The sequence below is a fragment of the Gadus chalcogrammus genome, chromosome 13 (assembly GCF_026213295.1).
Source record: "Gadus chalcogrammus isolate NIFS_2021 chromosome 13, NIFS_Gcha_1.0, whole genome shotgun sequence".
Taxonomy (NCBI): Eukaryota; Metazoa; Chordata; class Actinopteri; order Gadiformes; family Gadidae; genus Gadus; species Gadus chalcogrammus.
The window spans coordinates 6,378,690-6,402,845 of NC_079424.1; the positions used below are offsets into that span (position 1 = coordinate 6,378,690).

General features: G+C 47.2%; 4 protein-coding genes across 6 annotated transcripts; 3 read left to right on the forward strand and 1 right to left on the reverse strand.

Moving 5' to 3' along the window:
- Positions 1 to 248: 248 nt before the first annotated feature.
- On the forward strand, positions 249 to 4,582 carry srsf3b (serine and arginine rich splicing factor 3b). Its single transcript, XM_056606950.1, has 6 exons — positions 249 to 359; positions 1,044 to 1,254; positions 1,364 to 1,501; positions 3,297 to 3,338; positions 3,513 to 3,599; positions 3,742 to 4,582. Exons 2-6 carry the CDS (start codon positions 1,052 to 1,054, stop codon positions 3,767 to 3,769), a joined length of 498 nt encoding a protein of 165 aa, XP_056462925.1. The 5' UTR covers positions 249 to 359; positions 1,044 to 1,051; the 3' UTR covers positions 3,770 to 4,582.
- A 91-nt stretch (positions 4,583 to 4,673) lies between these two features.
- Positions 4,674 to 8,910, forward strand: cdkn1a (cyclin dependent kinase inhibitor 1A). Of its 2 annotated transcripts, none has more exons than XM_056606949.1 (3): positions 4,674 to 5,189; positions 6,887 to 7,376; positions 7,506 to 8,909. In XM_056606949.1, exons 2-3 carry the CDS (start codon positions 6,896 to 6,898, stop codon positions 7,559 to 7,561), a joined length of 537 nt encoding a protein of 178 aa, XP_056462924.1. In that variant the 5' UTR covers positions 4,674 to 5,189; positions 6,887 to 6,895; the 3' UTR covers positions 7,562 to 8,909. The 2 variants fall into 2 exon arrangements, with proteins under 2 accessions (XP_056462924.1, XP_056462923.1); XM_056606948.1 differs by lacking the exon at positions 4,674 to 5,189 and adding an exon at positions 5,197 to 6,412 and having other exon boundaries at positions 7,506 to 8,910.
- On the forward strand, positions 8,143 to 14,362 carry tmcc2 (transmembrane and coiled-coil domain family 2). Its single transcript, XM_056606471.1, has 6 exons — positions 8,143 to 8,148; positions 11,960 to 12,394; positions 12,693 to 13,125; positions 13,270 to 13,414; positions 13,558 to 13,693; positions 14,063 to 14,362. Exons 1-6 carry the CDS (start codon positions 8,143 to 8,145, stop codon positions 14,360 to 14,362), a joined length of 1,455 nt encoding a protein of 484 aa, XP_056462446.1.
- A 3,139-nt stretch (positions 14,363 to 17,501) lies between these two features.
- On the reverse strand, positions 17,502 to 24,080 carry usp49 (ubiquitin specific peptidase 49). 2 transcript variants are annotated; one of them, XM_056606259.1, is made up of 7 exons: positions 23,925 to 24,080; positions 22,418 to 22,509; positions 20,756 to 22,240; positions 19,898 to 20,096; positions 19,508 to 19,616; positions 19,060 to 19,265; positions 17,502 to 18,968 (listed from the first exon to the last, which is right to left on the reverse strand). In XM_056606259.1, exons 3-7 carry the CDS (start codon positions 22,172 to 22,174, stop codon positions 18,865 to 18,867), a joined length of 2,037 nt encoding a protein of 678 aa, XP_056462234.1. In that variant the 5' UTR covers positions 22,175 to 22,240; positions 22,418 to 22,509; positions 23,925 to 24,080; the 3' UTR covers positions 17,502 to 18,864. The 2 variants fall into 2 exon arrangements, with proteins under 2 accessions (XP_056462234.1, XP_056462235.1); XM_056606260.1 differs by lacking the exon at positions 23,925 to 24,080 and adding an exon at positions 23,767 to 23,918.
- Between the last annotated feature and the right edge of the window lie 76 nt (positions 24,081 to 24,156).

The following is a 24,156-nucleotide window of genomic DNA, read 5'->3' on the forward strand; positions in this document are numbered from 1 at the left end:
CATGTGCCAAGGGTTCGTTCGTTTTAACTGAAAACTGTCTGTTTTCATTGTTTCTGCGGTGTCAGAGATCAAATTGTGTATGTTTTTCCTTTTTAACTCGTCTTTTAAGCCTACTTGGTTGTGGAAATTAAGATGCATTATTACCTAAAATGTGTATAATTTGTTAATGAATATAGATTCAATCAGAATTAATGTTTGGCCAGAATTGCACCGCTCGCCTAACATCCGCTTGTAAGACTTGATAAGCGAGTTCCTTATCGTCGAAGAACTAGTTCTCGTCACGCCATTTCTGATCACACACGACGACTCGGAGGAGCTGCACAAAATCAAGATTTCGTCTTTAAAAGAATCCGGATCCGGTAATATTTTTTAGTCCAAAAGAGATATATCATTGCTTAAGGGTTTGTGTATGAGATAATACGAATGCAGATGCCGTATGACGGGGAATGTCGAAAGCAGTGTCTTGCTAATGTTAGCCTAGCTCGATATTGAATGGGGTGAATGCCATGGTAATGTTAGCCTAGCTCCACATAGAACCGTGTACGAAATGCTAATGTTAGCCTAGTTCTACATTGAACGGTGTTTATTCAATGCTAAAGTTCTCTTTATCTTAAAAGTAAGGTAGATGGTGTTTTAAGTCCTTTTCCATTTCTCGACGTACAAGCATAATGCCGAGTACGTTGTTGGACAACATGCTATCCTGACTTACAAGAAAATATGTCGAACGTGAATACGTACAGTCGTTCGAACATCCTTGAATTCAATGTCTAGCATTGCTCTAATGAAACTCGGAATGTAACTTCATGTACCACAATAATTCTACCTGGTGTGGTTCCCTTTTCTTGATAATTGAACCCACACCATATTCCATGCTAGAAAGTGTCGGGATTTAACGTTAATACTAGGATCTATTGGATCCATTTCTGCCCGAACAGATCTATATGTATCCCAATCCGACCTTCCATATTATATACTGGTCGAAGTAATTTGTGTTGGTCACGCTAAAATTCTTGCTGACCAATTTCCCATGCATTCCTTTGTAGACCACGCCATGCACAGAGACTGCCCCCTTGACTGTAAGGTGTATGTCGGAAACCTGGGCAACAATGGAAACAAGACAGAGCTGGAAAGGTCCTTCGGCTACTACGGTCCCCTCCGCAGTGTGTGGGTAGCCAGGAACCCCCCAGGCTTTGCTTTCGTCGAGTTTGAGGATCCCAGAGATGCCACAGATGCTGTCCGTGAACTGGACGGAAGGTATGCAACCGTTTCACAGTAGAATACACACCATATGACTCTAGCTGTATAATGCGTTTGGCCTGCTTGGATAGCTAGACGTGGTTTGTAATGGCTGCATCCTGTGCAGAACGTTGTGTGGTTCCCGGGTACGAGTTGAACTGTCCAGTGGTGAGAAGCGCTCCAGGAACCGAGGTCCTCCGCCTTCGTGGAACCGGCGACCCCGAGATGAGCACAGTCGCCGTCGGAGCCCGACGGCCAGACGAAGGTAAAGTCCCCTCTTTGAACGAGTCGTGTCCAGCGCTAAGAAAAAACGACTAATACTTCTGCTTCATTTCCAACGTTAACCCAATTCTTTTAGTTCCTGATTCAACTGTGCTGGTAATTTATGTAATTTAACTTTTTAATTGTTCGGAACGAGTTCTGCAATAAGGAGTCAAGTTTGTTTTCTACAGTAGGCAGATGTCATCTTCATTGCCATATATGATCATTGACTAGACATTTGATCAGTGATTGTAGTGGTATTTTTATGAATGGTTTCAGTATTTATTTTTAATGGATTAATATAATTATTGACTCTTGGCTTCACTTGGTACCAATGTATGCCTTTGGTGTACTAATGCCTAGAGATTTATACCTGAAACGTTCAAAAGCTTTTGCAGAAGCATTACTAGCTAAGTCAACTGGTTGTAGCCATGGCCTCCTGTCTAATCGTTTGCATTACTAAGGGGATGGGTTTGTGCAAATATAGTTGTGATGCCTTTTTTATTTTTTTTTATATAATTTAAGGTTTACTTTAATTTTCCATCTATATTAATAAAAATGAACCCCGTTGCAGAGTCATCACCATGCCTCTTCTCACCACCCTCTGAGTCAGACAACTAGTCCTCTTACAGCATCATCTGGCCACTGACCAGCGTGCCCCAATCAGCCTGGCTGGTGTCGTGTCACATGACCCAGGCCTGGCCAGTCGTCAGGTGGCACCAGTCCATGGGTCCTGAGCATGCCGTTTTCAACCTCCTCCAACCTTTACCAAAACGGCAGCAGCCCACTTCACAATCCCGACCAATCAGCGTTTTACGTCCCCAAAAGTCTACACTACAACCTACCTGCTGCAGCCTTCGGGTAACCAATAAAAGCAGGGAAACAGCCACAGCCAGCCCCCATCTGCCTGCCAACTAATCACCTTGCAGCATCTGGCCAGTCCCATTCAGCCAATTCCGCCTACCCGGCCGGCAGTCTGCCACCCTTTCGTCATATCTAGCTTGTTGAAAACAAATACTAGTAAGTCTTTCCTGCTTCATTCAGTACACTGCTGATAACGCTTTTGAAAATGGAGAGAGCTGGTTTTAAAAGGTTTCTTTTTCAAATTAAGTCGATACAAAATATCTCGGAACCATCCCAATTTGCAGGGGTGCTATAATAGAAATGTTCTTGGTGTTCCCTAGGGTTCTGAGCAGGACTTTGAAGACCATAGAGACTAAACTACTCAATCCTGCTGAAAGTCCACCCCTTTTCCCTCATTTTGTGTTCTGCTGTATTTAACCTAAACATATTCCCTTATTCTACTCAGACTATATTGACTTGTGTGAATACATGTCAATGTATATCAACATATCATTGTAGTGCATGAATGAATAATTCTGGATAAAACCATGGGGATTATGTGCAGTGTTTTAAGGTTCAAGTCTCAGCATTGGCTGAATCTACTACAAACTTTTGCTGCACTTGTCTGGGCTGGTTATATATTTTCCCTCAAAGCCTTAGCTCATAGACACAGAGCAAAGGATGAGCCGGCGAAAGACTTGATATACATGGTCCATTGTTGTGTTTTATATGTGGATATTGAGGTGATTTTGACACGCGTAACCCCCCCCCCCCGCTTACTTTAAACGGCATATACCTTCCCTTTTAAGATTTAATAAAGGGCAATCTTTATTGGTTCAAAAAAAGTGGAAATGACAGAACAGGAGACATTTTGTGTTGGAGTGCTGGTCGAAAGGTAAAGGGTAAATTGTCCGTTATCTCCTGGTCTGATGTTCGCCTCCCTGTCCCTCTGTTAGATCGCCACGCAGCAGGAGAAGCACCAGCCGGAGCAGAAGCAGGTAAGGGCACTACTGGTGACGGCGTAAAGGCCAGATAAAGCACGCCAGTTTACCTTCTGTGATTTGACAAAAGCGTTGATTTGGTAACGTTTTCAGATTAGGTCCTGATGGGTGTTTGCAATAGCAAGTTGTTCAGAGTAGTGTTTTTGACTGGTTGTATCGATTTCGTTGCAGGTCCCTTTCCAGAGACCGCAGAAGGGAGAGATCTGTCTCCAGAGACAAGAACCACAAACCTTCCAGATCCATCTCTAGATCTAGGAGGTAATATCCTTATTTTTGTCCAAAAAATCTTAACTAGAATCAATCTCATTTTCAGTAACGCACGTAGCCTCTTCATCAATGATGGCCTTTCTGTTCTTTCCTGAATTTACTTGTAAACTAACTTGCCATTAATCCTCCACAGCCGTTCCAGATCAAATGACAGGAAGTAAGAATTCATGGATGTTGAGAACGAGGGAAGCTGTGGGAACGGTTGCATTTATTGGTCATGTTTTTACGTTTGGAGTCTTTCTTTTTTGGGGATTTTTGTGAACAATCAAATATCTTGGCGTCTACACTTTATTTTTGTGAATGTAATTGAGTGTACTTTTATTTGAATGAGTTTGTAAATGTAGAAACTGTGGGGTGGCGGTGAAATGCCTGATCCAGACCTGTCCCTCAGCATTCCAATCCACTTTTAGATCTTTTTTTTTTTAATAAATTCACTGCCACACATGTGGTTTGACATGATGTTCAATGTTGTTTTTGTGGAGGCCCAACAGATTCTTTCACAATACTAAAACGGTTACATTCTGCTATTTGACCCCATGTTCAATCATGCTGTTTTACCGGTATGTGTCCAAAATAGACTTCTCAACATTGTTCAAACACCTTTCTTGTCATTTTGTTAGCTCTGAACACTATACAGTCTGTATACGTTTCTTTGGGGGGCTGGGGTTTGATATGCAATACGTTGATTAAAATGATTGTAGAAAGATGTTGTATATAAGCCTACTACTTTTGCCAACTGATTTCCATGTATAGCTATGAAAGTCTTAGATTATACTGAGTTTAAATAGGCAACTTAAATCCATATGCAACATGTGCGAAGCAGTTTCATGCGGTGTAACGGCTCCATAGAGTTGATATGCTTAATTGCTTATGGGATGTCCTTTGAAAATATGAGCTGTGACCCCTTATCACATTGTGACGCCTTTATGTAGGGGAAAGTATCTGTTAAGACGGCCCCATTTTCGGTTATTGTATTAGTTTTTTAAATGGGCTTTATTTCGCTGGACTAACGTGGTTTAATTAAATGTGTTTAAACGTTTGACATGAGTTCATGCCATGTTTATATAACATCTGTGAAATAACGGCAATATAAAGCCTACATTAAAGTAAGGCAAAGTTTGGATGCTTATTCCAAATTACGTCTAAACCACTCGGTGAGACACCACTCTGTTTCCTAGAAGCCGTATATTCAAAGTGCACGGCCAAATTCTTTAGATGCAGACCGAATGAAACATTGGGCTCCCAGAAGCGTGTTTCGCGGGCTACCCTGCGTGATGCTCTGCACTGGAACGGCCCCTCACGTGTTTGGTGGGCTGAACCCACGTGTAGGACCGCCTGCTGGGGAGAAATTGGTTTACGTTCCGCGGTCTACGCCCACCGACGTTCATACGATCTCGCTGGAATCTTGTGAGAAGAACACATTGAGGATAGATCCAGCTACGTGGTGTATTTTTATGAGGCGATTGAGTTACAATTTATTTGTTTTTCCTCTGGATATTTTTCTGACATTTTTGTGGAAGCTGAATAATTGTCAGATTGTTCTCGGAGACAGCGAGAAAAAACTTTTCTTGGCTCTACACTGTAAGTACGCCACATCCTTAAGTATTTTTTTTAGTTCCATATTCATGTGTTGAAGATATGTAGTTGTGTCTATTTACCAATATAATGTGAATAGAAATGCTGGCATTTGAAATTATATCTGAATATATTATCCTTACCAATCCTTAATATAAGTAATTAGTGTGTTGCCAAGTTGTTACCATATAACGTTATCTAAGAGTTTGTCGTAACAACGACACGAGGGTTTGGCTACAAACATACTACACATACGAGTAGTTATGAGGATGCCTGCCCAAAACAAGAGACGGCCCACTTGAACTCATTTTCACTCGCACATGTGTAGTAGTAAATGTGGGGCTGGGTCTATGACCTACTTCTGCGCGTCGTTCTTGCTGCTCTTCTCCCGCCATCCCCTTGAATCACTCCCCCCGTCTCCGCCCCCTTGCCTCGTTGACTTGAGGATTCCTATGGAGTACCTAGCCTGAATGACATTGCTTTGCTTTGCTGGTGTTACGATTACGACTGTTTCAGCCCCCTTATAGCATTCATTCGTGTTCTGCTTCGTTTCTGCTACTCAACCTGTTCACTCACTGTATTTTACACATGGAGTCAACAGTATACAATACACAATAGTATATACAATACAGTATTCTGACAAATACATCGTTTTGTTTTACAAAAATAAATCGTTTAATTCAAATTTGGATTTAATATTGACTACATCGTTTAATTAATTATTCGTAGGACTTCAATTCAATAGTTTTAATCCGCCGTTATCCTAATAATATAAGCATTGCAGTGTCGATATCATTCCCCTAGGAGTCGCAGTCTTGCATATATGCTTAATACTGGAGTAAACATTTATTCTGTAAATAATCAGTATATAAGATATTTTAGATCTCGAAAAGATAATGCATTGCAATGAATGACAATAAATGTCATTCATTGTATTAGTCAAAAAAGGACACCATACTTTATAAAACAGGTGCAAAACAGAAGCTCGTGGACGTTTTCGGAACGTTGGCGTCACCTAGTGGTCTTCGCTGGACAAGCGATAGCTTGACTAGCCGTAACATGTCTTCCGAGATTATGTTCAGGCATGTTTCTGTCTGGCGGTCAGGTGGGAGGGTCCAGGCTAGTGACTCATAGTTTCTCCTGTTTAAAACTTGAAGTAGACCCGTGTGTATACTAGTCTCATGAGTTACTGTACACTTGAGTTTCACTGAGGACGCATCTAAAAAATGGTAAGCCTTATTTAATTTTACTCAACAATTGTGGAGTTCCTTAAATTCAACTTCATAAGTGATTATCCTTATTTCATTTAAGAAATACATTGATTGTGATATTACATAGACTATGGCAATCATTTACTTTAACCAAGATGATAGGCCATCATTTAATTTGTGTTTAACAGTACGTGGCTGTACTATCCACCAAATAATAAATGATTTTATTATCGGACGAAATAACCTCTCAGTTCATACTTTTGAATTTACAATCAAACAAAGATGACAAGTGCAACATTTATATTTTTAGATCCGAGGCGTTAATTACTCTCTTGACTGTCATTGCCCCTCCTCTACCGTCTGACACTGACACACACTCATGACGGGCTGATGTAATGCTTTCCTGTGGCTTTGGCGATGACTCGCCAACGTTCAGTCTGTCTGTCTAGGCCGACCCACCCATGCTGTCCTCCTGGTGTGTGTTCCCTGCAGTGTAAAACCATGGAAACGCACCCGTCCATCCTGGGACTGCCCAGGAAGGGCCCCACCCGCCGCAGCCTCTTCGGCCCCGTGGACCGGGAGCAGCTGCGGGCCGACTGCCAGGCGTCCCTCCAGAGGGACCTGGACGAGGCCTCTCGTCGCTGGGGCTATGACTTTGTCGCCGACCGGCCCCTGGAGCAAGAGCGCTTCCACTGGGAGGCCATCCCCAGCGCCAAGGTGCCTCTTCCGTACCGGCCGTCTCCGCAGGGCTCAGACCACGAGGAGGAGCGCGGGGTGTCGGGGGTTGCCGCAGGACAGACCGAAGGACAGACGGCACAGCCCGCCCCCGAGGGGCTCAGCGCTGGGACGTCCCACGACAGCAGGGAGTGCGTGGCGGACGAGGAGAGGGTCCCACTCACGGCAGAGTGCTCCGCCGGGATGGAGAAAACGCCAGAGAAGGACGACGGGGTCAGGCTGAAGAGGAAACAGACCAATATCACCGGTAGGTCCTTGGACGGGACATGACCATGTGATGACCATCTGATACGGGTGTGTGTGTGTGTGTGTGTGTGTGTGTTTGAATACCCAATGTACTCACCCAGCATCCTCTCCTGTTCTCGTGTGTCTCCAGATTTCTACCAGTCCAAGAAGCGAGTGGTGGGAAAGCCGAGGAAGTCGGGTCAGTAATCCTGGCTTGGGTTTTCCCGTCGCCATGCCAGTATTCCCAGAGAACTCGGATCCTATTTTTCTCAGGAACTCCCCCGCTCCCGCGAGAACTCTGAACACTCGTGACTCGTGACGTGATTTGGGCGCTTAAAAAAGGAAGAGGAAACAGCATGAGGACATAAGAAACCTACTCACAAGTGTCATGTCTTTGGTGACTCAAGGTTCATACAATACAATATACAGCTTTTTGTTGTTTCCTTCTACTCTGGGGGGGGGGGGGGGGGATATTTTTTCATCTCTGCCACTTGGCCATCATCAGACGCATAGCGCAAAGAGGGATTCACACAGATCTACTGTACTGTATCGTAAACACAAGTATGTTTTGATCGTGGCACCGGTTGGTGGAGTGTCAGTGATGAATTATCATAGTTATATGTGTAAATGTCCTGCTAGGGCACTTATACACTTTTCTTCACTGGCGGACCATAGGGTGACAAGACGACTATCTTGAATCCATTCCGATTGTTTTTACTAGCACTTCCTGTTAAATCTTCCTAATGTGTGTCTTTTTCTATCTTGATGGTCTTGCTTCCTGTGTCCCGATGGACGTAAGAGTACCAGACAAGCATCCATTTGCTCTGCCTGGGACATAGAAACGTCAGAAGTGCTGTCGTCACCTAAATCAGGCCGTGGACATCTGAAGAGACCACCCTGTCTTTGTCTATTTTAGTTGTATAGGTTAGTATATAATTCCCTGTTGAATCGATCATAGCCTTTTTAAGTAGCAAGTATCATGTAATACACAGCATTGCATATATATCTGTTTACTCTGGTGTGTGATGCCGTTCACATCAGTTCCTTTATTCATCATGACACTATTTTCTTTCTAGGCTAAATCATTTTTTTTGTGGGAACATAGTGCATTTAAAGACATACACAATGTCTTTATCTGCCTCGAAACTAAACAGGATGTTTCTTTTTGATTTTAATCTATATCCGTTATCTGGTGGTTTGGGTAATCTGACTCTGGGGTGGGGGGGCCGGGGGGTAAATGATTATCTTTAATCTTAAATTTAAATTGCTTTTAAACATTTAAAGCCCCAAAAATGACAGAAATCGAAAAAAATGCCCCCAAACAAACAAAAATGCACTTCTCTTTGAGGAACCTTGCTACAAGTCCAACACAGTGTTGTATGTTTAAAGAGATGAAAATATATATGTTTATTTATTATAAGAGATGTCTTGTTATTCCATTGTGTGCATTTCTACGAAATGTAAATTAAAGTTTGTTTTCGATGATATCCTTGACTGGTGTGCTCTAATATACTTCACTGAAGGATGCTCTGGTAGAATGTGTGTGAACAGGTGCTCCCTTAAATGTCAGACATTCTAGCTCTGATTCATACTTGTCTGGCATAAACAACACATGTACAATATAAATAACATCACACTGACTAAACCCTCTTATCCAGCATGCAATAGCCCAGACCTTGAGTTACAGATCTTGTCTACATCTACTAGACACATTGAGCATGCAACTCGATTCTGAACAATCACACTCATTCTTCCATTGGTTTATCCATGCATGAACCCTGGTTTAACGTGCCCTTTGAATCGGCTGCCTTTATAAAGGGCAGCAGGGACCAATAAAAGGAGAAGATATGAGTCACACATTGGTACCAGCCAGGCCACAGAGACCCACCAGGGCCCATCTGCAGTCTGCACCCCCGCCGTCCAGCAGCTATCCCGCCCCCATCCCAGTGGATCATGCATGAGTATTTATTTGGGGGGTCTTAAGGGATAAAAAGAGCCGTAATAGGCCCCGACACAAGCTCTGCGGTTTTCCCATCCCATCCATCCCACCCCACCCTGCCCATCCCCCCCCCTCCCCCCTCCTGGCCTCCCAACCGTGGCCTGAGCTGAAAGGCAAGTGCACGCATGCGCTAAGCTCCCCCCCCCCCCCCCCCCCCCCTTTACCCTCCTCCATCATCTGTCCCTCAGCTCCAACATCCATTACAGGGCAGGATGGAGAGCAGTTGCATTTAGAAAAGGAAGCACGGGGAGGGAGGGAGAGCGAGAGAGAAAGAGAAAGAGAGAGAGAGAGAGAGAGAGAGAGAGAGAGATACACACACACAGACACAGAGAGAAAGAGAGAGAGGGGAAGAGAGATAGACACACACACACTGACACAGAGAGAAAGAGAGAGACACACACACAGACACAGATAGAAAGAGAGAGAGAGAGAGATAGAGAGAGAGAGAGAGATAGACACACACACACAGACACAGAGAGAAAGAGAGAGAGGGGAAGAGAGCGAGAGGGAGGGAGAGAGATAGACACACACACACAGACACAGAGAGAAAGAGAGAGAGGGGAAGAGAGCGAGAGGGAGGGAGGAACGGCGGGAGAGTGGGACGCAGAGGCAGTGGGAAGCGCCTCACCGTACAAAGAGGAGAGAGGGGAGGAGAGCGCAGTGGAGTCACGGCGGAGACTGCAGACATCTTTGCCCGTCCACAATGGAGCCTGAAGATGTAGTGGAGCGATAGCGACGGCAGACATCGGGGAGGGTGGAAAACCTCTGAGCAGGGGAGGGGGGGGCGGGCTCCTCTGTGAGCGCCGGCAGGGGGGGAGGAGACAGAGAAAAGGATGGGCCTCTGACACACACTTGCAATGGCACTGCCAGCCTTGGATTAAACAGTATGGTAACGTTTTCCTAATTTATCTATTGTTGCTCTGTTGCTTTTCCTGCTCACCCTTTTTGTGTGTTCTGCCTCAGTGCTTGTGTTTGGTGTACGGCCAGCCTCTCATTTCTCATGGTGTCGTAGACCTACCTACCGTATGTGTCCCCCCCCCCCCCCCCCACCCCATGGTGTCGTACCGTATGTCCCCCCCCCCCCCCCCCTTCCTCACCCCCCCTCACCCTCACGGGTCCATCCCTCTTCTCTTATTTTTCTTGTCTTTTTTTTTGTTTTGTTGGTTCCCCAGACATCTGTGATCTCCATCACCATCTCCACTCCGCTTCTGCGCTGGCTTCTGAGCGTCTAAGCCATCATGGACCTCAGCCTGTGGTTTTGCCAACGCCGTTGGATGTGAGCATCGGCCATTGCTGTCTGTATTCATCCCTGTTGGTTCTCCTGTCTCTGTTGATTTCAAAACATACACGAGATACGTTTTGAGGGTTTTCTGTCTTTGTGTTACATGTCCTACAAGGTAGTTGTGTTCTGCGTTAGGCAACACAGGACTCTCGCCTGTGTCGACGTGCGGCTTTAGATGGCTAACTGAGAGGGACTGCAGTCATTAATTCTCCCTCTCTAACTTGAAGTACACCTCGCACAAAGACACTGCATCGCGCTGCCGGGCATCAGATGCCCTGTCGGGGTGCAGGGTGGAGGGATTAGCATCAGGGTGGTGTTTAGTGTCACTGGTCTGCGTGAGGTCCTGTCGGCTGGCTCTGATTACACTGTTTAGATGTCTGTCTGGCTTGCAGAGGGGTGGTTAACAAATCACCCATCCCCATGGCACCACAGACCGACCACTTGACACACACGCATGACAGCCTGCAGACCTGCTGTGTGGAGGGATTGAACACGCACAGAAATGTTTGTTTGTTGTTGGAGGGGGTGTTGCATTTGTAACGCCTGTAGAAAAAGTTAACAGCGTCGTTTGTTTCGTCCTCTGATATAACCTCTCTGTAGTGGATTGCGAGTGGAGTCTCATGGAAAACCTGCCTGTTAAGGCCAGAGGATGTTGTATATCAAGAGAGCAGAGGATTGTTTTTATGAATGTAGAGCGCTCATGCATGTCCTCAAACATGTATTGAAATGCATCAACTAAGCATGAGTTGAAATCCTCTTGTCCTAGATTTTCCCTTGTTAGATTTAAAAGGACCAAAAAAGGCTGTGTATCCTAATTATCAGCGTACACTCTTTTCCACTCCTGTTGTCCTGGTGTGTCAAATGTATTATTTTGTCTTTCCGTGTGATTCAATACACGATTTTCGATGGATGCATTTATGCGAAAGACAACTGCATTGTGTAAAGCTTGATACATTTGCAGAACATAGTAATAATCTTAATGGACATCCTCATACAGACATCAACATATTGACTATGTATTAGGTCAATATAAACGTGTTCCTAACTCCTCGATGGTATGGTTTCACTCTGGCTGTGCAGCACGGTTCCGTATACTTTGGGATTTTAAACAGATTGAGGTCGCACCATGAATGTTTCCACAGAATGTGTGCTAAATCACTCACAGCAGTGCATGTTGGTATCTGTAGTTCTAAAATGTAACATACATTCAAGCACACATCAATAAAACCTGCCACTAACATCGAAGCCACCACGGGCCTGACCTGACCTCTCTCTCTCTCTCCCCCTCTCTCTCTCTCCCTCTCTCCCCCATCTCCCTCCACAGCTGGATAAGAGTGAGGTGACAACTCTAGGACTGCCTCCCACCACCAGCCATGGTGGCTCTGACACCAACATCAGCGTGGACGGCGCGGCGGGGACATCAGCGGCGGCGGTGGTGGCGGCGGCGTCCGGCGGGGGGGTGGCAGCAGGTGGCGGCGGCGAGAGCTGCTCTGGGATCGCGGAGCCCCAGCGCACACGCGCTGCCCTGGAGCACCTGCAGCAGAAGATCCTGAAGATCACCGAGCAGATCCGCGTGGAGCAGGAGGCGCGCGACGACAACGTGGCCGAGTACCTCAAGCTCGCCCACAACGCCGACAAGCAGCAGGCCTCGCGCATCAAGCAGGTGTTCGAGAAGAAGAACCAGAAGTCGGCGCAGACCATCGCGCACCTGCACAAGAAGCTCGAGCACTACCACAGGAAGTTGAAGGAGATCGAGCAGGTGGGTCTTCCCCCCGAGTGATAATACAGAGTCGGAGGAGCACCTGCGTTCTCCTGTCGACTCGTGTGTGTGTGTGTGTGTGTGTGTGTGTGTGTGTGTGTGTGTGTGTAAACGAAGCAAATAATATATCCTATACACGGGTATATAGACAAAAGCTGGGTGCTACACATTTCCTGTCTGGAGGTTTCCACCCTTTTGGGGGTTGAAGACGTAAGCCCCACTTGCAGCCTTAATGCTCTACTTAATACATCGTCATCATGTTGTCTAATTACCCTTTGGCCATCCCTCTCCTCCGCAGAACGGACCGGCCCGACAGCCCAAGGATGTCCTGCGGGACATGCAACAGGGCCTAAAGGACGTGGGCGCCAACGTACGAGCGGGATTCAGCGGTTTCGGCGGCGGCGTGGTCGAAGGGGTCAAAGGGGGCGTGTCTGCGTTCACCCACACGGCGGTGGTGTCCAAGCCCCGGGAGTTCGCCAGCCTCTTCCGCCACAAGTTCGGCAGCGCCGATAACATCGCCCACCTCAAGGACCCGCTAGAGGACGGCGTGGGCGGCGCCTCGGACGACGCTCTGACCCCGCGCGCGCTGAGCGGCAGCGCCACCTTGGTCTCCAGCCCAAAGTACGGCAGCGACGACGACTGTTCCTCCGCCAGCTCGGGATCCGGAGTAGGCAGCAATTCAGGAGGCGCAGGAGGAGGAGGAGGAGGAGGAGGAGGAGGAGGAGGAGGAGGAGGAGGAGGAACAGGAGGAGGAGGAGGAGGAGGAGGAGGAGGAGCAGGAGGAGGAGGGACCGGGGGAGGCATGTCGGGGTTAGGCCCCACGCTCGGCAGCCCAAGGCTGGACGGACACCACCACCACCACCACCATCACGTGCACAGCTCCTGGGACGCGCTGCTGGAGGGCCTGCAGGAGATCAAGGCCAGCCAGGCGCACATGGAGGACGCCATCGAGGACATGAAGAGCCAGCTGCAGAGCGACTACTCCTACATGACCCGCTGCTTGCAGGAGGAGGGGTACAGGTAGGACCCAGCTTGTGCATGCGTCATGCAAGGCCTAGGTCTCACCGATGCATTGTGCCGCTCCTTGCAAAAAAATAACAACACGCATTCCTTCTGACTCTACCTGCGTTTCACATGATCTGATTTGGGTTTGTGCTGGTCAGATACGAGAGGCTGGAGGAGCAGCTGAACGATCTAACAGAGCTGCACCAGAACGAGATGACCAACCTGAAACAGGAACTGGCCAGTATGGAGGAGAAGGTGGCCTATCAGTCCTACGAACGGGCCAGAGACATACAGGTAGCGAGTCGCTCAAAGTAGAAAGTCCATCAGAGAATGATATCATGATAGATAATAGGTTTATCTCAATGATTTATTCATTCAGTGGTTTACACTCCCAACGGAAAGGTACTGGGTTTGATCCCCTCAATGTGCCCAACCTACCTGTAAACACCATCCTTAGACTCAACATCTACCTTCTGCTCATAATGACGTGTATCTGAATCAGTATACTGTATCTATACATCCATCAGTCACTTGAATACATAAAGCGAAATGTAATTATGTTATTCTCTATGTGTGTGTGTGTGTGTGTGTGTGTGTGTGTGTGTGTGTGTGTGTGTGTGTGTGTGTGTGTGTGTCACACGGGGCGTCATACCGGATCTCCAGGAGGCCGTGGAGTCGTGTCTGACCCGCATCACCAAGCTGGAGCTGCAGCAGCAGCAGCAGCAGGTGGTGCAGCTGGAAGGGGTGGAGAACGCCAATGCCCGCGCCCTGCTGGGCAAGCTCATCAACGTCATCCTGGCCCTCATGGCCGTGCTGCTGGTGTTCGTGTCCACGGTGGCCAACTTCATCACCCCGCTGATGAAGACGCGGGCGCGGGTGGCTGCCACCGTGTTGCTCACCCTGCTGCTCTTCATCCTGTGGAAGCACCGGGACTTCTGGGAACCGTGGTTGTTGCCCAGCTGAACACTCACACGACACACACAGAACACACGCGCACACACACACACACACACACACACACACACACACAGAGACAAGACTGCCATCTGAGAGACCCCTAGGTACACCCCTTTGAGGGGCTAGGGACACAGTGAAGATTGAAACAAATTCTGTTGGATTTGAAGGGGTCATTTGAGCCTCATGGACCAAAAACGCTCGGAATACATTGGATTGTGTGTTGAAAGTGAGGCTCTCATGTTTACAAGGACAAAGAACATTAAATAAAGAGAAAGGGAAAAAAACTGCCTGGCAACGTTCAGCCACACTACCATTTTGTCCACTTGTACTAATATATAAATGTGAAACACTCTATTTGACATCGCAAAAAGAAAAGACCAAGGGAGGATGATCTTTTTTTTGGGATTTATTCATCCTATGATAGATTCATCTCTCCGGAGCCTAATGCAATGAGACGCGTGGAAAACCTTCCTGTTACGGCAAGAGTCTGTTGTGTACCGAGGGAGCCGAGGATTTCTCAATGAATGCGGAGTGCTCATGCATGACCCCAAGTTAGCATGAGTTCAAATCCCATTGCTAACTAAAGTTCTTGTATTTCTCTTGTTAGATTAAACAGGACAAAGAAATGCTATGTATCTCAATTCATCGATGTATACTCTATTTCACTCCTGTTCTACACATCTATTCCTGGTGTTGAAACTGTGCTTTCAAATGCGTTACTTTGTCCTTTCTGTGTGCTTCGATATGCGACTTTCAACGGCCAGATCCATTTCTGCGGAATGAAGACAGTTTCAGATCCTTTCTGTTCAGAAATGCTGTTAGAGTATTATAGGATTGCAAGTATTATATTAGTTTTCATTACACTGGCATGTCAGATAATTGGATCAAAGTTTATATCCAGTTTACAAAATTACTCTTTGAGTCTCAATAAAGAGTTTCTTAATAGATTTACCTTGAATATAGCTTAATCTATAAGGTTTTATTACTATACAATATTATCCACCTTAAGATTTGCATCTCTTACATTAGTTTTGAGGAAAAATGCACCGGTATATATATTTATATATAGTATCCTGCATAAAATACACTCATAAACAACTCACACACACCCAGGTTTGTTTTAGAACAGAAAACCAGGAGGCTGCTTTCTACTTTTTTAAATGAGATGAACGTCATGAGCTCACAATTTTTCTGAAGTACATTTCTAAATGCTACCATACAGCCAAACAAATTTTGCATTTCTTATTGGATAAGTTCTAATAAGATGCTTCCAATAGTCCATAAGAATGTACATGATTTGATTTTGCTCCATGTTGAGTTCATAATAAAGCATTGATTGGAGACATCAGCCACTGATGCTACGTACAACTACTGTATTTCAAAGGCGGTGGACGTTGATTCTTTGTTCTCAATAGATAGAAAAACCTAAATACGTTTTCAGGCTAAAATATTTTGTTTCGTTTTACCCGTGTAAAAGGTCTAAAACACTACAAATTAAAAAATACAATCTTAAATTGCATAGTTAAAGGTCTAAAAGCCCCTATCCCAAGAAACTCGGTTTCCACACGTTTACGTATAGTCTTGGGTTTGAATCTTAAAGAGGGGATTATAGCAGTGGGATTAATGGGTGACTTCAGATAAACAGGGTATCCTTCTGCTAATCCAGAGGATTAGGCCTTTGCCTGACATCAATGGCAGTGATGGCGCAAAACCGGTTAAAGAGGACTGGTGAGACAGCACTACTTCTCACTATTACTTCTACTTCTGGCATATGCAAATAATACAAACTAAAGAGGTTTGCAGCCTCATCAGGGATCTACGTCTGGGGTGGTTGCATGATCAGTCTACATGCATGTGTGAATATCTTTGGGCATTTATTTTACATTTTTTCGACAGTTTATTAGACAAGTGAACATGATCTAATGAAGGAATCCCATGTACCTCTCCGTTTAATGCCCACAACATATACACACGCATAATAGTTCAATATCATTGTCATTTTTAATAACTATCTTCAGGCAAGAACCATTAGACCATTACATTTATTACAGTTTTCTTACAAGACAAAACGTAAGGACATGGGGCCAGTGGAAGGGCCATACCTGACCACTAAAAAGTAAGACATTCATCGTCATTAGATTGTTCCAACTTATAGAGTTCACAAAAGGTACTTCGCATTCGACTCGTATCAAATACGTCAACAGTTTTTTTTCTTGATTACCTCAAATTCCAGAGAACTTGATGGAAACAGCAGAGTAGAAAAAAAACATTGTATTACAAGCCGAAGAATTCCTGAATTGTATCTTAATTTCCCGTTGAGATTTAAAAACGTACAATATATTGCTTTCAGGTGCTCAACTTGGAAAGTAATGGGAACCCATAATCTCCAAAAAAAACAACATTCTTCAGCACGTCACGGTCTGCCCGTCTCCTTGGTTGGGACGCTGCGCATGGCGCAGAGGTACAGAACCGGGCCACACCGGTCTAACGTTTCAATCGGGGCAGAAGAACGAGCTGCCAGGGGGTTTGGGTGTCTGGAAAACCAGCAATCACAAAGTAGGACCTGCAACGATAGCTCCCCCAGGGCAGCCCACCGTGACTCTCAAACCTATTTCTCACAGACGGCAAACTTATCGGAGGGATGTTTACGGATAAGAACAAAAAAAATAAGAATCTATAAATCAATTTGTCCATTTATGTTAGCCCAAACCAAGGCCTCAAGGCTAAGACACAGTATTCAGTCACAGCAGTACAATTGAGGAGAGTACAAGATGCAAACACATACGACACATGGATCAGTACTCAAACTACCCCTTGGGGATGACTTTTCACAATGATTTAACTCAAGGACCATTCTGGTGTAGGGTTGACTCATTACTGGAAACTCCCTCTTTATATAGAGTACAACCGTATGGATTTAGTAACAGATATTCAACATAATGCCATCTGCAGCCATTCATGTTGACGAATGATTGGAAAAACCAAAACACAAACTACTATAAGAGCTTGACAGACAATAAACCTCAGATCAGACCCATGCAGTGAAGTTGTGGCCCAGTGTTTCCCTATGTGGGAGGCGTAGAGATACTGCAGGGGAGGCAAAGGGAGATGGGATGGAACAGTTGTGAGGGGCGAGGGGGGGGGGGGGGAGTGTGTGGGGGGGGGGAGCTCAATCACAGACTGTATAGAAACAAACCCCAGGCGAAACAAACGATTACAAACGTGTTGCTCACGAGAGCCGTAAATAAACCCATTAACTCGCTACACAATTTAAAAGACTGCGTCAAACGCTATAGTGGCCGCGCCGGAACTCGTGTGAACCCGGAATTAACCAGTAGTTATATAATCAGGGCCTGAGCGCACAGATCATACAGCGGGTTGACCCACGCCTAGGAAATGTTGAAATTGCGCACGCTGTGTGCAAACTGCTCCGAACCGATAACAGTTAAGTTACGTATTTTAACAGAATGGGGGGGGGGGGGCTGACAAAAGAAGCTTGGGAACCAATGCTCGGCCAATGGGATGCAGATATCGATGGATAGAGTGCAAGAGAATGCATTCTAAAGTGCCGGTTTCTAATGTCATGCGACATTGTTCGTCTCAACGGTACCTATGGCTGGTCAGCTTTAAGTCAGGATTTTTCCCCCACACATTTTCCAACAGGAATGGCAGCGAGTAACAAATGAAAGCCATTACAAACCATGCGCTCCATTTCCACTGATGGACGCGGAGACCCCCAGACCATCAGCGATGTGATCGGTCTAAATGACACCGGTCCATTAAAGAAAAAAAACTAAATGGGAGGCAACATCGGTTCTGAACAGTAGTCTGCAGTGCACTACAGTCCGAGGACGAAACCTGACCCGAAACCACTCGCCAGTGACGCTTAGAATCACATGAAGTCCCGGTTTCGGATCATCTTTGGTCCTCGCCCGTTCTGTACAAATGATCTCCACAGTAATGCCTTCATTAGGTCCAGAATCAATATTGCCTTCCAATGTAAAAAGGTTCTTGGGCTCGCACACGGCTGCGCCCGCTGGGTCTCAAGACTCGATAGACATGGAATATGATTCACTAAAGCCTGGAGCCACCGCAGACAGAGCAGGGACTGAGGTCTGTACCCCGTCGGCTCCACACACCCTTCCCTCTTTGTCTAGGAAGTGTTAATTCAATATGCAAAACGGGATGCCGACAACATGACCTTTTTATAAGCCAATTTGGCTTCAAAGTGGGCAACTACTTCGGTACAACATGGGCCGCCGTCATCTCTTTGGTAGGCCAAAGATTGGATAAACTATGTTTCCATTGGGTATCGTCTGCAAATATTTTTGGTTGAGTCGTCAGATAACTGGGAAAAAAAGGATTTGACCGTGTCCTCGTGACCTTGTTCTCATTTCTTCTAGCCCGTTGATTAAGAAAAAAAATAAAAAAATAAAATAAATGTTATTCGCCCAGGTGCAGCCGTGGGCGGCAGTGCCGTTCCAGAGATCCTCTTCAGAAGGCCCGACCTAGCCAGACCTCTGGGTATAAAAGAGGATGTAGGCCTGAGTGTTGCAAACCTCCTCCACGCTGCACACGTTCATCTCAGAGTCATTACAGTGGACCCAGAACGCTGTAGGAAAGAACCCCCAAAAAAAATAAGATTAGAAACCCCCTCCAAGCTCACAGCCAGCCAATATGTACAGAGCATGTGTTCCCCTTACCTCCTTCTGTGTTATAGCAGTATGCGGTGTAGTGCCCTGAGCCAAAGCCTTTCCCATGATGCATCACCACGGCAGACAGGTCGTAGGTGTAGCCCCCGCGGTGGACACTGTGGCCGGACCCCGTGCAGCAGTAAGGCTTGATGTTGAGAACCTGGTCGAAGGCCACATGGACGCCTATCTTCTCCCTGTGGTTCCGCCCTGACCATCTGTCCCCGAAAACACACACACACACACACACACACACACACACACACACACACACACACACACACACACCACACAAACTCTCATTAGAGCCCCCAGGATTAATTAGCCTAAGCGCTAAGATTAGCCTTCTGAAATGTGACAGGCGATGAGCTACTTCAATTGTGAGAAGCCATGGGGTTTTTTTTTTAGACCACAGAAGCATAGTTCACGGAGAGGCTGATTGCTGACGGCTGAGACCTGCCTGAAACGCTTCAGGTGGAGCCGCAGAACCTGAGGTAGGCGGTAGATCAGCAGCTGCTTGCAGGCTTCAGACAACACCAAGGGTTTGTGGGAAGTCTTACGTCTTCTTTCTATAGAAGAACAATGAGAGAAGAAAGAAATGAGGCCCATGGGGAAGAAAACATTGTGAAAAACTATATAAAAAGAAAAAAACATACAATAAACCCAAACAACAATAATAGTTTGAAAAACAATTACAATGTAAACGATCAAAAGGAGAAATGTTTAAGAAGCTTTGGTGGGTTGTTGAAGCGCCGTAAATGCTATGAAACAAGGTCACCAGCCTCCTTCGCAATGCCCCCGAGTGACTGTGCTGGTAAGTGCCGCCGACGGCTCGGCGTGCCACACTTACTGTTGCAGTGGTTGCAGGCGTAGATGTTGCCTTCCAGGGCCTCCGTCTCTGTGAACTTGGCCAGCATCTCTGTGAGTGTGCAGCTGCGCTGGTAGGCCGAGCCTTTTGCTATGCTGTGGTAGCGCTCGGGGAACTCCAGCGAGAGATCCCAGAAGGGCTCAACCGTGTTTGACTTGTGCTTGCAGGACAAACATGTCACCTGTTGTATTGAACAAGAAAGGCATTGTTGAAGACAAAATCTTTTGTTCTTAGACATTCTCCTGAACTTTAGCGACCAGTAGGCATTATGGAGCCATTAGCGGTCACGTTGTTATGCTATCTTTATGCCACCAAGTCGTTGAGGCCGTGCAACTAGGTAAAGCTCATTATGTCCTGGGGCTCCCTGGTTTGCTAAAGCCAACACCATATGGCATGTTATTCTGCCACGGTCTCGCTATAGGCGATGCACTGAAGAAAGGGGCTGAATTCAATCTGTGAGGGAAACAGGAATGCCGATAACCGTCGTAGTAGAGGGACATCCATATTTCACAGGATCATGATAGATGGCTCATGAAGATAGCTTGGGGTTTGTTTACAGAGGGCTGTGGATTGTCATGTGTGCACTCTAGCCATCAGAAAATCCGTTCATGCCACATTAGAAGCTCATGATGAACTAGTACCATTTTCAGGGAAAGATTCGATTTTACTTGACAATCTAAACTTTCGTCAACCCTTCGGACTATGAAGCCTTTATCACCAAACATAGACGCACACTCCCGAGTACAGAAACACGGTAAAAGAAAAACCTAAATACTGAGAGCACTAAATAAAATGGTAGTTCCAGTCCTGAGCGGTTGTGGTGGCGGTCAGAGTGCCTACCTGGCTGAGTAGCTGCCCGTGGAAGATGGTGTTGAGAACCTTCAGCACTTGCTTGGAGAGCTTGCGCTGGCTGATGGGAATGACGATGCGCCGCTTGGAGCCCTCCGACTCCAGCTCCTGCTGCACCTTGTCCAGAAGCTCGCACAGGAACTCCTGGGCGTCCTGCTGGTCGTAGCCCCGGAACGCCGGGATGAGGTTCCACACCGAATGCAGCATGGCGAAGGGGGACACCAGGGACCACCGCCCCGACCACATGACCCTGAAGAGCGTGTGCAGCTCGTGGCACAGCGACATCTGCTGGCGGGTGGAGACGCGCGGCTCTTTGGGCTGGACCAGCTCGGCCGCGCTGAGGGCGGGCGCGACGCAGCCCGCCTTCCCGATGCGCCCCAGGGGGCAGGGGGACAGGGCGGCGGTGCCGCCGCCCCCCTCGCTGACCAACCCCCCCGCCACGCCCCTCACCCCCGGGGGGGCGGGGGTCTTGGCCAGCAGCTCCTCGGTCTCACACGTGTCCAAGGTGAGAAAACACTCCCTGAATTTCTGCAGGTGGCTGAGCACCTGCAGGATAGAGTTCATGTAGCACGTGTTGCCCAGGTTCCGCAGGCCCGTGACTCCCGGGGCCAGCCGCCGCCGCCGCGCCGTGCGGCTCGAGCGGAACTTCCTCAGCTTGACCGCCCGGCCGCCGGGGGCCGCCTTGCGCGACAGGGCCAGGGGCGGGGGCTGCTTCTTGGGCGGGTGCGGGGGCGGAGGGGGAGGTAGCCGCTCCGGTGGGTCCCGGAACTTGAGGGGGATGAACGTTATGGTCGAGCGGGGGCCCTGGGTCAGGAGCCGGGCGCTTTTGCGGGGAGGGACGTTGCCCAGCTCCTCCATCAGCCTCTTCTTCACCTCTCGCCGCTGCCGCCGCACCTCCTCCTTCTCCTCCTCCACCTCGTGCTCCCGCCGGCTCTGCAGGACCTGCCGCCGGCCCATCCAGCGGCAGAGCATGGTCCGCAGGAGGGCCTTCCTGCGGTGCCGTACCGCCAGCTGCATGGCCGCCGGCAGAGCCCCGCCCTCCCCCCCCGCCGCCCCCGGCCCCGCCGCCGCCGAGGAACGCAGCGAGCGGCGCCCGGGGCTCCGCACGGTGGACAGCGCCCCCCGGAGGAGCTTGAGGTCGCCCTCGGCGTTGTCGTTGAGCACGTAGTCGCCGCACGCGAAGCAGAAGACGTCCAGCTCGCGCACCTCCATGGCCAGCGGGTGGCAGGAGTCCTGGAAGTGCTTGAGGGAGTGCTCCTCCACAAAGTGGCCGCACGCCACGTGGGAGCACTTCAGGCAGGCCCACAGCGAGTCTGTGCTGCTGCAGTCCACGCACTGCCATTTCTGAGGGTTGAGGATGGAGTGGTTGTGGCCCAGGCGCAGGCGCCCCACGTGCTTACAACGGTCCATCGCACGGGCGATCGCATCGGGCTTCAGCGGCAGGACTCGCGTCCCTGGGCCAAGCGGCACCTCGTTCTGATTCGGACGGAAAACAACAAAAAAACGCTGTTGTTAAGACGCAGTATTAGAAATCTGTACAGAGGGATGTTTACAAGATATGGAGCCATTTCAGCAAAAGTACTAAGAATTTACCGTGACACATTGGAGGACATTAGTGACCGCACAACTAAATAAATAAACGTTTGATATTACCTCATCTGTAAATTTCTTAACGGCAGCATTCAGCTTGATATCCACGTCAACTTTCACTTCAGACAATAGCAGATTATCCTTTAAGATTGAAGCTGGAGGATACAGAAAAGGGTCAGGGTTTGCATAAAAAATTGAAATCCAATATTAAATCCAATACATTTGACATAGATGTGTGTGTATTTTGCTGAAGACATCTAGCCAGCCTTTGACATTTCCCCCATGTAATGAACTGTAACAAAATATTCACCGAAAAGAATATTAATAGATTAAAATTGTAAAATTGTTCAGTGCTGGATTACAATTACATCAAGTTTATAAATTATCCGAACGCTGCATAATCTGATCAATAATAAGATCGGCTTTATTCCTGCCAAACCAGGCAGAGGTGCACAAGATGCATTATAAAGGCTAACTCATTTCCGGTACTAGGCTAGTTATCCACAGAAATAGAACGGCAATAGGTAAGGAATCATTGTAACATTGTTGCAAATAATAAACGATCAAATATTTGTTAACTTTTTTTTCACATCGGATTGCTTTAGGTATGTGTGAAACAATGTCTGTGTCATGATAACGCATAATTTAATCATATCAGCCAATCAAAGTTACTAATAATATGAAGAGGTCTTTCTGCATTTGGCCTCTTTGATGGTTTTAATTAGTGCAATTATCCGCTGTATGGCTCTGGAGGTCGCGGTCCGTGTGCAGCAGATCAGCACATTGCGTACTTCTTTACGAGCATACCTTTTTAAATACATACTTGTACTGCCAACTACATTCAAATATGTTTATTTAACTTCATCATATAAATAACAGTGGCAGAATCCTGAATCAGCAGCCTGACAGGCTTCTAATCCAGTGTCTGGAATAACCTAGGCGATAACAACACGGGATGTGCGATTTTTGCGCCACAGCCGACGTTTAACATTGTCTTGGTTTTCTCCACAATGCCACACTGATCATGCGTTTCTTTCTTTTAAAATAATAGCTGTCTGGCTAAATCTCTGTCCGCTGTGGCTATGCTAAGCTACCCCACCAACACCGCTTAGTCAGAACAAAGAGCAGTCAGACACTCGGGGAACATTCAACAACTTTGTTGGTTTGTGGCGACCCCAGAGTGCTTCGTGCTAGCACAGGTCGCTAACAACGAGCCTCGTTCGGGTCTTTGCATTGACTAAGATACCATTTTTGGTGCAGTTTGCTTCTTTAAAAACGGATCGCCGGGTTAATCCCAACACTGTTTGAACGACCATCGAGCTAACGTTAGTATAATGAGCTCACCCGAACCCTCTTCAAGGCTAGCGTGTTGGCTGTGGACAATCTAAGTTAACATGACTGCTTTAACTCACATTATAACATCTCTTACATCGCCGGCGAATTACGGCTTTGACGGACACGTTAACAACGCGGACGTTCACCCCGCAAAATCGTTCCTATGAGTTTTTCTGCAATGCATCATCTAAAGCGATAACGGTGTATCGGGATACCGGGAAAATAGCTAACATACCATCCCCGGTTGCACGGTGCAGGAGAGACGATTGTTGTCCCCCTTCTCAGATGGAAGAAGCTGAACTCTCGCTCGGACCCAGAACCCTTCTCATTGGGCTGGCTGTGCGGCAGAAGCACGCTCTCATTGGCGGAATGGCGGAACAACAGGCCGTGGTGTTATGGGCTGCTGCTGCTACTGCAGGACCTAAATGCATTGATATTATTCTGCGTGCTTGGCTCGTCTCGCCACT